This window comes from Sander vitreus, chromosome 24 (assembly GCF_031162955.1).
Source record: "Sander vitreus isolate 19-12246 chromosome 24, sanVit1, whole genome shotgun sequence".
Classification (NCBI taxonomy): domain Eukaryota; kingdom Metazoa; phylum Chordata; class Actinopteri; order Perciformes; family Percidae; genus Sander; species Sander vitreus.
The window spans coordinates 10,009,322-10,022,891 of NC_135878.1; the positions used below are offsets into that span (position 1 = coordinate 10,009,322).

At 41.3% G+C, this 13,570-nt stretch overlaps 1 protein-coding gene and 1 long non-coding RNA gene across 5 annotated transcripts in view; one reads left to right on the top strand and one right to left on the bottom strand.

Annotated features, from left to right (window-relative positions):
- Window positions 1–2,370, top strand: part of LOC144512662 (uncharacterized) — a 36,538-nt gene extending 34,168 nt beyond the window's left edge. For all 3 annotated transcript variants that reach the window (XM_078243500.1, XM_078243498.1, XM_078243499.1), the window contains one exon: window positions 117–2,370. In XM_078243500.1, coding sequence (XP_078099626.1) covers window positions 117–326 — 210 coding nt within the window. In that variant the 3' untranslated portion in view covers window positions 327–2,370. The remainder of the gene's footprint in view (window positions 1–116) is intronic.
- LOC144512663 (uncharacterized) lies at window positions 162–7,918 on the bottom strand. Of its 2 annotated transcripts, XR_013501026.1 has the most exons (5): window positions 7,468–7,918; window positions 7,132–7,302; window positions 4,716–4,834; window positions 2,847–2,985; window positions 162–355 (listed from the first exon to the last, which is right to left on the bottom strand). It is a non-coding gene; the product is annotated as an uncharacterized LOC144512663 (long non-coding RNA). The 2 variants fall into 2 exon arrangements; XR_013501025.1 differs by lacking the exons at window positions 162–355; window positions 2,847–2,985 and having other exon boundaries at window positions 4,466–4,834; window positions 7,468–7,912.
- Window positions 7,919–13,570: the final 5,652 nt, after the last annotated feature.

Here is a 13,570-nt window from a genome sequence, read left to right on the forward strand (position 1 = left end):
CACAAATACAGCGTCCTGTCACTGGCAGTTTCTGTAAAGAAGAGAATACACCCCTGACTTTAACTCTTTTTTTTTATTTTTTTTTTTTTAAATTTATTTCTTCCTGCACCCAACAGATCGAGAGCCACAAGCTGAGCTTCCGGGAATCGGCCAAAGCTCGGGTGGATCACGGCGCTGAAATCATCATCACCCACTCCCCTGGGGTCGGGACGGGAGGCACTTCCCCTCACCTGTCCTCCTCTGGCAGCATCAACGTGCTGGAGTCACCCCAGCTCTCCACGCTGGCCCAGGATGTCACCGCTGCCCTGGCCAAGCAGGGCTTATGAGCGGCTGGCTGCCACGGATTCACATCACCCTGCAACGTCCACACCATTCCTCCCATCAATCTCATAAGCATCCAGTGTTCTCCCAAGGTCCTTCACTGCAACATGACCCCCCCCCACACACACACACACACACACACACACACACACACACACACACACACACACACACAATTGACCCCACAGGTTCTACAGTTGTAGTTGATTGACTGTCTTCGTCTATCAGCGACCCTTCCAGCCCTCCGAATGGGATTTAAAAAAAAAAAACTGCATTCTAAGATTATTCTTCATTCCCACCCTTAAAAGGGAGTCACACCCAGTCACTCTTTATTTGTTTCTTGTTTATTTTTCAATCACTCGTTATGGACTCGTTTTGTTTTGTCTTAGATGAAGGCTAAGGTTTGAGTGGATGTGTTTGTCTAAGAAAGCATTGGCGGTTTTACATTTATACAGTGATTTTAAAGCGTGAAAAGCATCACATTCCACTTGTATGGGGATAAATGGCAAGGTGAACTCATGCATAATGTTCATTCCGAATTTATGTGGTTCTGAATGCAAGAAATAGCTACTAGATACTAGACGCTAGTCTCAAAGATCAACTGTGTGAGAGACTTAATTTACAGCAACATGGCTTGTAACTGTACCTGCAAAAGAATGGCTGATAAACATGTCTGCTTACAATGTGACATGACATTCATTTTTTGTTTGTTGGTTGGTTGGTTTTAATCGTATGATTTCCTGATATGTGCTGAATTGTTTGGCAAATTGTTTGCTCGTTAGGTTTTCTTTTTTTATATATATGTCACTGTAGTGGAAGTTGTTCCAGTTTTGTATGTTCCCTGTGGCCGCACTGGCTTATTAGCACTTAAATGTGGATAACCACTGCAGTTCTGTCGAGTTAAGCGCTAAAAGGCTAGCTTTCCAATAGATTTTCCCCTTCTTTTTTTCCACAAACCAATGGGCTGCTCTTTTTGTTTGGTTTTACATTAGCTCTGTGGTTGTATTAGACTACGACTATGCTTTTATGCTGGCATGGCAAATACATTATGAATAAATTAGATCTATTTGGAGCAATCTTTAAACTTTTCAGTGTGAGTATAAATGGCCAGGATGCATTCTAGTGTCTATACTTCATGGTCAGATCTTCAGATCCCTAAAACAGCCTCTCGTGGCGCCTGTGATCGTTCTCCTTTTGCAAAGACTGAGTTGTACAATGTGTTTGAATGGGCAAAGTTTGTTTCAAAAGTGGAAAGTATGAAGCTTTTGTATGAAAACATTCCTTTAAAGAGCAGCTACTTGACCCTTTTTTGTGCGATTTAAACCAGTAACTTTACAGGAAATAAGAGCAGAAACGAAGAAGAAATGGGAAGAATGGGAGTAACCCTCAACTTGCAGTTGTTGGATTCATTTAAAATAAAAGGATAAAAGAGCATAACTGTTTTTAGCACATTCTCTGCTCACCATTGTGAAACTCTCTCTGCCCCCCTTTTCCCCCTTCCCAGATGTCAGTTACCCCTCCAGTGTTTTTCTGTGCTTCCTATATTCCTGCCTCCCTCCTCCCCAGCCCCTCTTTGCCTGTATTGGTGTATTTAAAAGACCATGTAGATGTGTGCACCCTTTCCGATGTTTGAGATGTACTGACGACAAATGCTCCTACAGGATGATGACAACAGAAATAAAGAACATAAAAACAGATTCAATCTAGATTCTTGTGTCAATTCTCCCAAAAAAAAAATTGTGATCAGTTTATCTGAAGCATGCTTTAGTTGTCGTTGCCAGTATAGAGAAATGCAAATATGTTGCAGTGCAGGTAGGTAAACTTGTTCAATCTAAAACTAAATTATGTTTAGATTTATCTTACCACTTGTATTGTGAAAAACTTCTAATGTATATTAGAAGTTACCTTACTTATAAGACTAGAATAAATATGGCTATGTAATATGACCAATGTATGAACATGTACAGATATGTGCAATGTAGCAGCAGTAGTAGTTTTTCATTTGTTTTCCTCAGTAATGTGACCAATAAATACAACCTTCAACTACTACCTTTCTGGCTTCACAAATATCTCAGAGTAATAAATGCCTCATGAGTTGTTCACGTTGTTTAAGGATCAAATCCCACATTTATCTTGACAGTTTCTCAACTGCTCTCCTCTGAAATGTGAATGATACATACAACTTCCAACCAGACCCTTCACAGGCTTAGCATATAGCACAGCAAGATAAGGTGATGGTTAATGTCTCATGAAGACTTGAAGGTTGAGGGGTCAGTCCTTCAAAGGTGTGGTTCATTTTCAAAGTCTAATACTGGAAACAGTGGAGTAGTGTATCAGCTCAGTGTGATGGAACGATGGTTAGAAGTCCACAATGGTTGTGAGTTCAATACTCATGAGGGCCACTTCATTAAGAGGTTTATTACCCAGTGTCCTGCATTTCACAGAAAATTTCTTTCTTGCCTAAACCCAACAGTCCCGTTCGTCTTAACTACGTTAAGTAGGTTCTGAGAAAAAGCATTTCCTACCTCAGAGCTTCAACACAGAAAAGATGTTCCTTCAGTTGGTCTGTAGCATATATATATATATATATATACTGAGTCTATCTATGGGTCTGTAGAAGGTTCCTCTTCTTCTTCCCAGGTGGCATCCATTGAGGCTGCATATCTGCAGGTATGAGACAAATAAAAGCACTGCAGTCGCGACACAGCTGACAGTCAAAGTGAAAAGCATACAACAATAATCAACTGTAATGTATAGTTATAGTTTGCATTAGCACTGGAATGTGGAAATGTTCATGAATATATGTATTTACCGGGAGGCTTCAGCCTGTCTTGCTGAGCCACTTCTTTCTCTCATAATGAATATTAAAAGCACCATGCAAGTTCGAGAGTGCCAATTCGGACCATGTGGTCGGAGCTTGTTAATATAAGAGGATGCGTAGCCTCTTTTAGTCCCCTGGGGACAATAAAGGATGTATTTGTTCACTCATTAATTCATGTGCCATCCCACTCCTGAAAGTTTTCATTATGAGAGAGAGAAGTGGCTCAGCAAGACAGGCTGAAGCCTCCCGGTAAATGCTAGATCACATCCACTACACGTGTAGACGTGGTTAGGTTCAGGCATGAGGAGTGGGGATTGGTTATAGGGTTAGGATAACAGGGTAAGCCAATCAGAGGCAATATAAGGCAGGCCACCAGGCACGTCCTTTGACAGCGACCCCCCCGGCTCCCCTGTCTGGCTAAAGATGTCCAAGGAGTCTCCCTGGTAGTGTGAAGAACAAATAATAGAACAAAAATTGGCTTTCCAAGCCTGAGGAATAGCTCACCAGGATAAGATGCGCACATGATAATCTGAGGTTGAGGGATCAAATCCCAGCTCAACTAAATGCTTTTTAAATGGCGCTCCTCAGTGATATGAACATTAAATACAACCTCCAACCAACTAATTTCTAGCCTCATGGATAGCTCAATGTAATAGATGTGACATGATCTGTTCAGAAGGTTGTGGGTTCAACTCTTTTAAGACGCACTAAATTTTAAGGTCCAACACCCAAAATGAAGAAGTCAAATACACAACTAGAAAGGTGCAGGCTGTATCACATCTGATAGCTCAATGTGATAGAATGTGGGTTGGAAGACACAAAGGTCATGGGTTCTAATACTGGGAAAATTCAAATTTATTTTGAGCTTTACACCCAGAATGACAAAGACAAATACACCCGGAGAACTCTACCGAGCGTACTTGCGTTGGTAGTGCTGTTGGTTTGTGCTTGACTCTAAGGCGCCCAGGGTCGAGTGTTCAAGACCGGCTCGGTGCTAGCGTATGTGCAAACACTTAGATAGGAAAGAGAGGTTAGGAAAAGAAGTGCAGGCAAGAAGAGACTAGGAGAGTAGTAAGACAGGAAGGGAGAGTATTAAGACAAGGACAGGAAGAGATCAGAGAAAGGAAGAGACAAGGATAGGAGTACTCAGAGAAGAATAGGACAAATCAGAGAAAGACCAGAGTAGGAAAACTCAGCAAAAGGCACAGACCAGCATAGGAGAACTTAGAGAAAAAAAGGAGAACTCAGCACCAGGGAGAGACCAGACTAGGAGAACTGAGGGAAAAGGAGAGCTCAAAGAAAGGGGGAGACGAGATCTGGAAATAAGAGGGGGAGAAAAGATTTTTTTTTTTTTTTTTAATGGACAAAAAAAACACAGCTTTGACAGCTTTTTTTTTGACATATTACATTGTAATAACACTGTTATAAACATGTATTAACACTTTTTGACATAATACATGTTTATAACAGTGTTATTACAATGTAATAACTATGTAATAACACTTTTTGACATTCTGTATGACTTTTTCAGAGATTTTTTTTTGACATAATACATACTACTACTATTACTTACTTTTTTATTATTTTTTTTCATGGCATACAATACTATGAGTATACAGTGAGTACGGTATGAAGAAGGCATGAATGGAGTGAAGGAACTTCTCCGTTGTGGTCCGGAAACTCTGCACTCATCTGGGGTAGAAAACAAGAGAAAACAAGAGTTTATTGGATTATTCTGCTTCAAAACATTTGTGTCCATTTCTTTTCCTTAAGGAGGAATAAAAGACACCAAGACACAAGGTGAAGCTACTAGTGCTGAGAACTGTAGCTCACATGCAGAGGACAGGCCGTGTTTTGTTAACATCATTTAGTATCTGAGCTGCACCCTAAGGTCAACTACATGCAGCTGCATTGCAATCCAGCTGACACAAAGACCGTAACAAATGAAATTGTGTGATACTGTAATGGCAAAAAATGACACTTAAGCACTGTTCCTTTTAATTCTTATGTTTTTATTAACACATAGCCTTCTCTCAGCATTATTGAAAGAACAGTTTGTCTCCCCTTATCCTGTTGATTAGATCCTGCTTAACTGCTGAGACAGAAAGTCTGGGAGACGAAGCATAGGCCCTTTGTTTAAACTGATAAACTACAAGGACACAATAAACCATCTTCCTTCCCAGATCCATGTCCTCCCTCTGCCAGTTACGGAGTACGGGAATGTAACCTCAGAGGTGAACGTGGGGGATAGGGGATTAGGTGAAGTGGGTTTATGACACCTTGGGAGATTTAGAAAAGGTATATGACAAGATCTTTATCTTTATGTGCATGTTAACCTATAACCTGTTAACCTTATCTGGACACTGTCTGTGAGAAAATGTAAACCATTGTTGTAGGTAGATCATGTTTGAATTGTCACTCCCCTTTTCCCAATGTGCATTTAAGCTCAGTGTTTCCTTGACTCATTTGAAGAATATGTACTCACTGAGCTGTTTGTGCTTTTGTGACTCTGTTATTCTTCCTATATTTGCAAATATATCTTAATAAATACGAAACCCTAACTTGGTTCAGTTCTCCGACTGTCTTATTTGTTACATTCACTAAACTTTGAAACCTCTACCCCTGCTGGACCAGAAAATTCCATTACAATACGTATTAATATTAGGGCTGCAACTGGGGGGGGGGCCGGTGCGGTCCAATACTCCGTACCACTAAAGATTCAGTGCCGGTACGCAGGAAGTGAAAACAGCAGCCGCCTGCCAAAACCCACATACAACAACCCGTCACCATCACATTTCCAACAAGAAAACACATCTGCTGACATGCACAACGGTTAGTTTTCTTATAAACTGTTCCGGGGTCAGTGTTTGACCTGTGCGTTTTTAATCCATGCTGGAGGGAAGCGCCTGTCCAAAGCTGTTTAGTTACTGCTGGCTAACGTCAACTTCTCCTACAGCTGACTGCCTGATATTCAGTGCTCTGGGTCGTTTATGGCAAAAATTACCAGCAAAGTGGTGTGGGTTTAAAACTTTTGTCAGCCTTCACAAACAATTGTGCGGCACTTTCACAATTTAAATAAATGATGTTATATACATGATGCCAAGTATTTCTAATTTTATTTCTATGCCATACAGGCGTTAAAAAATGCAATGTGTGTGTTCAGGATGCATGAAGCTGAGGTGCGGGAGGAGAACAATATTAAGCGATGAAGGTACCACAAAGAACTTCAATCTACTTTCACACTCGGCTGCATTATTTTCACTGTTTTGTCTCCAAAATGTCAAATTCAAAACCCATCTGAGTGGGGAAGATGGAACCAGCTAAATGTTCTCAGAGATTGATGACAACTAACAGCAGCACTACACCACCAAGCCTACCACACTCACACGTCTTCTCTTACACGACAGCTTACCAACAACTCTAACGCTGCCATCGTTGTCATGAGCTGACGGAACATTCAGCTTCAGCACAAATTCTCTGAAACATTTCACACATTGCTTTGTGCGTTTACTCTTTTAAACCCGACAGACCTGCCGAGGGCTTCAAACTACAACCTTCCGAACACCAAAGCAGCCACCTGACCAGCGGGTTTTAGAAGATGTAACACAGGGAAGACAGCAGTTTACACTCTGCTCTATCACTACATAGTCCTATTAGACTTCTTCAGCATTATAAACAACACAACAACACCTGGGTCTAACATACAGAAGGTGACAGTTCTGCCACTGAAAATACCTCAAGCAGGAATTAAACCCATGCAAACACTTAACCTAACCTTAAAGTCTTTTCTCATTAACATTTCGTTTGAGGTAATTTCCACAAACAGTGTCTCAGTTACTCCAGATATATATATATATATATTAGAATCCTTACTGTGCACAATGTTGTTGAGATTCTGGACTCTGTGTGATCTGACCCTTTCAAATGAACTCAATCCCTCAACATTAAACACAGCAGCTGTTCATCCTGAGAGAGAAAGCATGTCCTACCTCAGAGCTTCAGCACAGAGAAGATGTTCCTTCAGTTGGTCTGTAGCATATATATATATATATATATATATATATATATATATATATATATATATATATACTGAGTCTATCTATGGGTCTGTAGAAGGTTCCTCTTCTTCTTCCCAGGTGTCATCCATTGAGGCTGCATATCTGCAGGTATAAGACAAATAAAAGCACTGCAGTCGCGACACAGCTGACAGTCAAAGTGAAAAGCATACAACAATAATCAACTGTTATGTAATGTATAGTTATAGTTATAGTTTGCATTAGCACTGGAATGTGGAAATGTTCATGAGTACAATGGCAAATACAAACCTGCGGACTTCCAGCTCCCCCGGACCATGTAAACACCAGTCCACCTGCAACCGTCTATTTGCCGAAACACAAACAAAGCCAATATAAAACGCCATATTCCTTCTCACAGCGATGCATACTTTTCGCCTAGCGTCATTCCGGTGAATGTGACCGCGGGGTCGTTTGTTTATTCGCCCCGAACAGCCAAAGTACCAACTGTACAGACGTTAGCATAAACTAGCTGTTAAGTTAGCAACGGAACACAGGAACCGTGTGTTTGTTGTCTATCCGGGCTATGGCGAGTGGATAGTGCCACGGATCATTATTGCCTAAGGAGGGAGACTGCTGTGTGGCATGCAGTCCAGCCTCTGACTGACCTCATAACGTCCTCCATTCGTCTTTATGAAGCTGATTCATAATCCATACATTCATCCGCTGAAGTTGCTACATGTTAAGAGGTCGCAGAGTCGTCTTCGGGTCAGTTTGAAGTCGGCCGGGGGTCTGGAGTGTCAGTGCCACATGAGGGATCATCATCAGATACCTCTCATTTATCATCATCATCATTGATCTTGATAATTTACAGAGGTATATCAAAAGAAGGGAAAGGGCAAAGAACAACAATACAAAAACTTATATATATCACAACATCGGTGTGTGCAAGACTCTGTTAAAAACATTTCTGACTCTGTGGTGGCGTCTGCAATCTTTTATGCAGTAGCCTGCTGGGGAGCTGGGAGCAGAGAGGGGACAGGGGAAAAAAAGGGCTAGCTCTGTTCTGGTCTGCCCTGTGGACACCATAGAGGAGGTGAGGGAGAGGAGGCTGTTAGCCAGGCTGGCATCAATCATGGGCAACACCTCTCACCCCCTACATGTGACTGTGAGTTCCCTGAGCAGCTCCTTCAGCGGCAGACTGCTGCACCCTCAGTGCAAGAAGGAGCACTACCGCAGGTCCTTCATTCCAGCAGCACTCAGACTCTTTAATGCCACATCATAATGTAGCACTGCTACTAGCTGTTTCTGCAATATGAGCCATCACTGGACAATATTCTACACTATGCATATTTATCTATTTATCACTCTTTGTTACCTCCAAATGTGCAATATGTCATTTCTATTCATCCGCACCTTATTCATCTGTATATCTGTGTTTATATACTGTCTGTTTATATAAGGGTGTTTATTGTGTAAATGTTTGTTTTTATTACTTTTATTAGTATAACTAATTCTGTTTTTTTCTTCTTCTATTTCTTATACGTTATGTACATTTTTTCTCCTATGTATACTTAATTTGTATTTGTGATATTCTGATGTGTGTAATTTTTTTCTTTTGAGCTGCTGTAGCACAGGAATTTCCCCAGTGTGGGATTAATAAAGTCTATCTTATTTTATCTTAAATCATAAGTCTAGTAATAGGCTAGTACGCTATAGTTTGACAATTTGTTTTTGATAAACAATTAGGCTACAAATACAAATTGAAATTTTCTTTCAAATCACATATAAGGTAAACACATTGGGGTGCTGGACCTCAAAATTCACTTACACACTCAAGATTAACGCCACAAAAATCTGTTAATTTCACTGAGCATAAGCACAGGATGTTTCTGGGTGTTAAAGGTCCCATGACATGGTGCTCTTTGGAGGCTTTTATATAGGCCTTAGTGGTCCCCTAATACTGTATCTGAAGTCTCTTTTATATAGGCCTTAGTGGTCCCCTAATACTGTATCTGAAGTCTCTTTTATATAGGCCTTAGTGGTCCCCTAATACTGTATCTGAAGTCTCTTTTATATAGGCCTTAGTGGTCCCCTAATACTGTATCTGAAGTCTCTTTTATATAGACCTTAGTGGTCCCCTAATACTGTATCTGAAGTCTCTTTTATATAGGCCTTAGTGGTCCCCTAATACTGTATCTGAAGTCTCTTTTATATAGGCCTTAGTGGTCCCCTAATACTGTATCTGAAGTCTCTTTTATATAGGCCTTAGTGGTCCCCTAATACTGTATCTGAAGTCTCTTTTATATAGGCCTTAGTGGTCCCCTAATACTGTATCTGAAGTCTCTTTTATATAGGCCTTAGTGGTCCCCTAACACTGTATCTGAAGTCTCTTTTATGTAGGCCTTAGTGGTCCCCTAATACTGTATCTGAAGTCTCTTTTATATAGGCCTTAGTGGTCCCCTAATACTGTATCTGAAGTCTCTTTCCCGAAATTCAGCCTTGGTGCAGAATTACAGCCACTAGAGCCAGTCCCACAATGAGCTTTCCTTAGTATGTGCTATTTCTGTGTCTGTAGCTTTAAATGCTATTGAGGAGAAGAGAGGGGGGGCAAGGTGGAGGGTGGGGGTGTGGCCTTGACCAACTGCCACTTTGCTCATTTGAAAGCCATGATGTCTCTCTCTCTCTCATGGGTGGGCCAAATTCTCTGGGCGGGCAAAGTAGAGAAAGGGGAGGTAACCTTGCTCCTTATGACCTCATAAGGAGCAAGATTCCAGATCGGCCCATCTGAGCTTTCATTTTCTCAAAGGCAGAGCAGGATACCCAGGGCTCGGTTTACACCTATCGCCATTTCTAGCCACTGGGGGACCATAGGCAGGCTGGGGGAACTCATATTAATGTTAAAAAACCTCATAAAGTGACACTTTCATGCCATGGGACCTTTAAACCTCACAATAAAGGGCACATCTCATAAGTATTTGAACTCACGACCAGTGTGTTCTTCCAACCAGTGTTTTATCACACTGAGCTAGCCAATCTGATACACATGTGGGTACCTTACCTTTCACAACAATTATTACTGCAACCATGATCTTCCCTAACTGTCATAAGGACAACACAGGACTTTCACCCAGGAGACCGGGGGTCGTGTCCCATGTATCATGGTTAAGTACTTTCTTAATCCAAACTGTCCTCTGCATTTCTATGGAAACTCAGACAGTTGGGTTTTGGAAAGTACTTTTCCGTGATGCGTGGGACATGAACCCCAGTCACCTGGGTGAAGGAAGTGATGGTCTGAAAGCTTCGTGAACCATTTTCTTTATTTTCTGAGCCCACTAGATGGCGCTCTCTCTTCAAAGAAAACGGTTAAAGGAATGGCAAGTCAGTGTGTTTTCAACCCTTTGTTGAAGAGAGAGCGCCATCTAGTGGGCACAGAAAAAAGAGACAATGGTTCACAAAGCTTCATTTGGCCATCACTAGGTGAAGGACCTCGTGTTTCTGGGTGTCAAACCTCATTATAAAGTGCACCACATAAGTATTGAACTCCCAACCAGCATTCTGTCACACTGAGCTATCTGATCTCATACTCTGTACTTCTTGGAAGTGGTATTTATTGTCCACATTTCAGAGGAGAGAAGTTGAAAAACTGTCAAGACAAAAGAGGGATTTGATCCTTCAACTTCAGTATCTTATCTCAGTGAGCTATTTCTGAAACTGACAGTTCAGGTTTTCATTCTATTATTTGTTGTTCACACTTTATATTATAAACCTCTAAATAAAAGGCCTGTCAGGGTGAGTGAACCCATGACATGTGCATCCTCTAACCAGCATTCTATCACACTGAGCTATCTCATCCAACACCTATACCTGCTTTAGTGGAGTATTTGACTTCTTCATGCCGGGTGTTAGACCTTAAAATGTAGTGTACCCACCAGTATTGAACATACAACCTTCAGAATAAGTCATGGGGGATTTATCATGCTGAGCTAGCCATGAAGATCAAAATAATTGGGTTGGAGGTTGTATTTATGATTCAAGTTACTGAGAAGAAAAAATGTAAAATTGATGACTGAGCTTGGATTTCATCCTTCAACCTCATATTGTCATGATGAGCTATTCCTCAGGCTAAGATTTTTGTTTGTTCTATCATTTGTTTTTCAAACTACTGAGGACAATCCTTGGACATCCCAATCCAGATAGGAGAGCCAGTGTAGATGCTTGATGCTAAACACGTTGCCACTTCTCTCTCTGCTTAGGTTGAAAGCTCTAGCATCTAGCATCTACCCTGGCTCCCCTGTCTGGCTAAACAATATTGGAATGTTCAATATCAGTCAAGTCTAATATTCCACTAAATCAGGGATTGGTACAGGATAAGATAGCTCAGGTTGATAGAATGCTGGTTAGAGGGCACATGGGTTCAATCTTCCTGGCAGACAATTTAATTAGAGGTTTAACAACCACAATGAGAAAATCAATAAAACCAAAAGAACTGTTCTCACCCACAGTCTCTACCGTAATTTTGCAAACGGAGGTTGGCTTGGGTGGTCGGATGGTGTCACGGAAACGTTCGTTGTTGATTTTCATCACAATCTTTTCCTAAACCATAAATAAATGTAATTTACAGAGGAGGTGGCGGAGGTGGTGGGTGAGTCAATAACTCACCGCGTGTCACAAAATGCAATAATAGTCGTTGTCAGGTTCAAGACCTCAGGGCTACTTCACAAACCCAAGATAAGGGATTACGCTGGGATTTCCCAGTTATCCTGGCTCAATTTAGCCTTGACTCGGTTTCACAAAAGCAGAGGCACCTAAGTTACCATGCTCAATTATTAACAATTTACACAAAACAAATTTCAATAAGGTTCAAATCTCTATTTATTAAAATTGTTTAACACTGCACTGTTCAAGTAAAATTAATTTGTAGTGTAACCTGAAGCCAGATGTAGGCTATCAATCCAACAACAAAATAAAGTCACTTTCAGGAGGAATACAAAAATAAAAACTTAAAGTAAACAGAGCAAGCGCAAAAAGAGTAGCCTGTAATAAATCCAACATAAGGCAAGTTGCAGAGTGTCTAATATAACAGTCTGTAATCAATTTGGTCACTCATGATGATGGTAAACCAAAAAAATAACACTGCTGACTGACAATGTTTGATGATGCTTAATGTTAAGTCATAGCGGGGCATTAAAACGAATCAACGGACTAACGTACCGTTGGGATATTCCGTGTCACTATATGTTGATAATCGCACATGTTTAGATCGAGCAACAAAAAATCAAGTCCGGCCCTACCCGAGCCCGTACACGTTGTGTCCGAGCCTGGCCCGGCCCGACACATTAACTGGAATTATGAGCCTGAGCCTGATTTTAACCCGATAATTTTTTGATACGTGGGCCGTTATAACTGATATTATATTATAAAGAACTTGTGAGATATCTGAAACAATTTGGCCTGGTTCAGCAATTATCGAAGACAACGCTGTAGCGGGGCAGACACGATTTAGCACAGTTTACATCACACTCAAGTCAGTGCAGGACATTTACCCAGAGCTACGGGAGAACCTGGAGATGCATAGCCTTCTCCCCACCCAATTAGGCTAATAAAGTAATGATAAAAAAAAACACGAATGCTTGATTAAGGGCCTGGCCCGCCCGGCCCGGCCCGTGGGTGAAGTTCAGGCTCAGGTAGAGAATCTAAACTCTACTTGGGAGGGAAAGGGAGGCAGAACTTACGATGTTTTGCTGCTGTTATCCTGACTCAGTTATGCATTTTACAAAGTCTACAGACTACGCCGTTGTTGTTGACATTAAGAGTAAAATACTCCCACACTTTAAAAGACCGTGTGCGAGCCTTTTTCTCAACATGTTGTTGAACTTGCGAGGAATCCATACTCGCGCTGTTGCTGGAGGCAGCTATGTTTTTTTCAGATTTCTACGCGTGACACGTCGACGCAAATTATTTGTGTCGACGCATTCACGATTATGTCGACGAATCGTCCCAGCCCTATCTGCCACGCTTGTTTCTTTTTTATTACAAATAATGTGTTTCACGTTATCATACTTCCACAAGAAGCTGCTGCTCACTCTGTATAAAGTACGAACAATGTGTATTCTCCATTATAGCATCAGTAAAACCTCGTGGTCTGTTAAGGACAGCCGTGAACGCGCATCTATCCGAAATACATTAGCCTGGCTCGACCTAGTCGCTCCTCCTTAGCCAGCTTGGCCTTCGTGAAACGCACCAAGCCAGGCTGCACAGATTAGACTAGGTCAAGCCTCGCTTCATCGGTTATGCTGGATTTATATATTCTGTTTTTGTGAAACAGCCCCCTGCTCTCTGCCGGCGTATATGCAAACACTTAGATAGGACACTTAGAATAGGAAAGAGGTTAGGAAAGGCAGTGCAGGGTAGA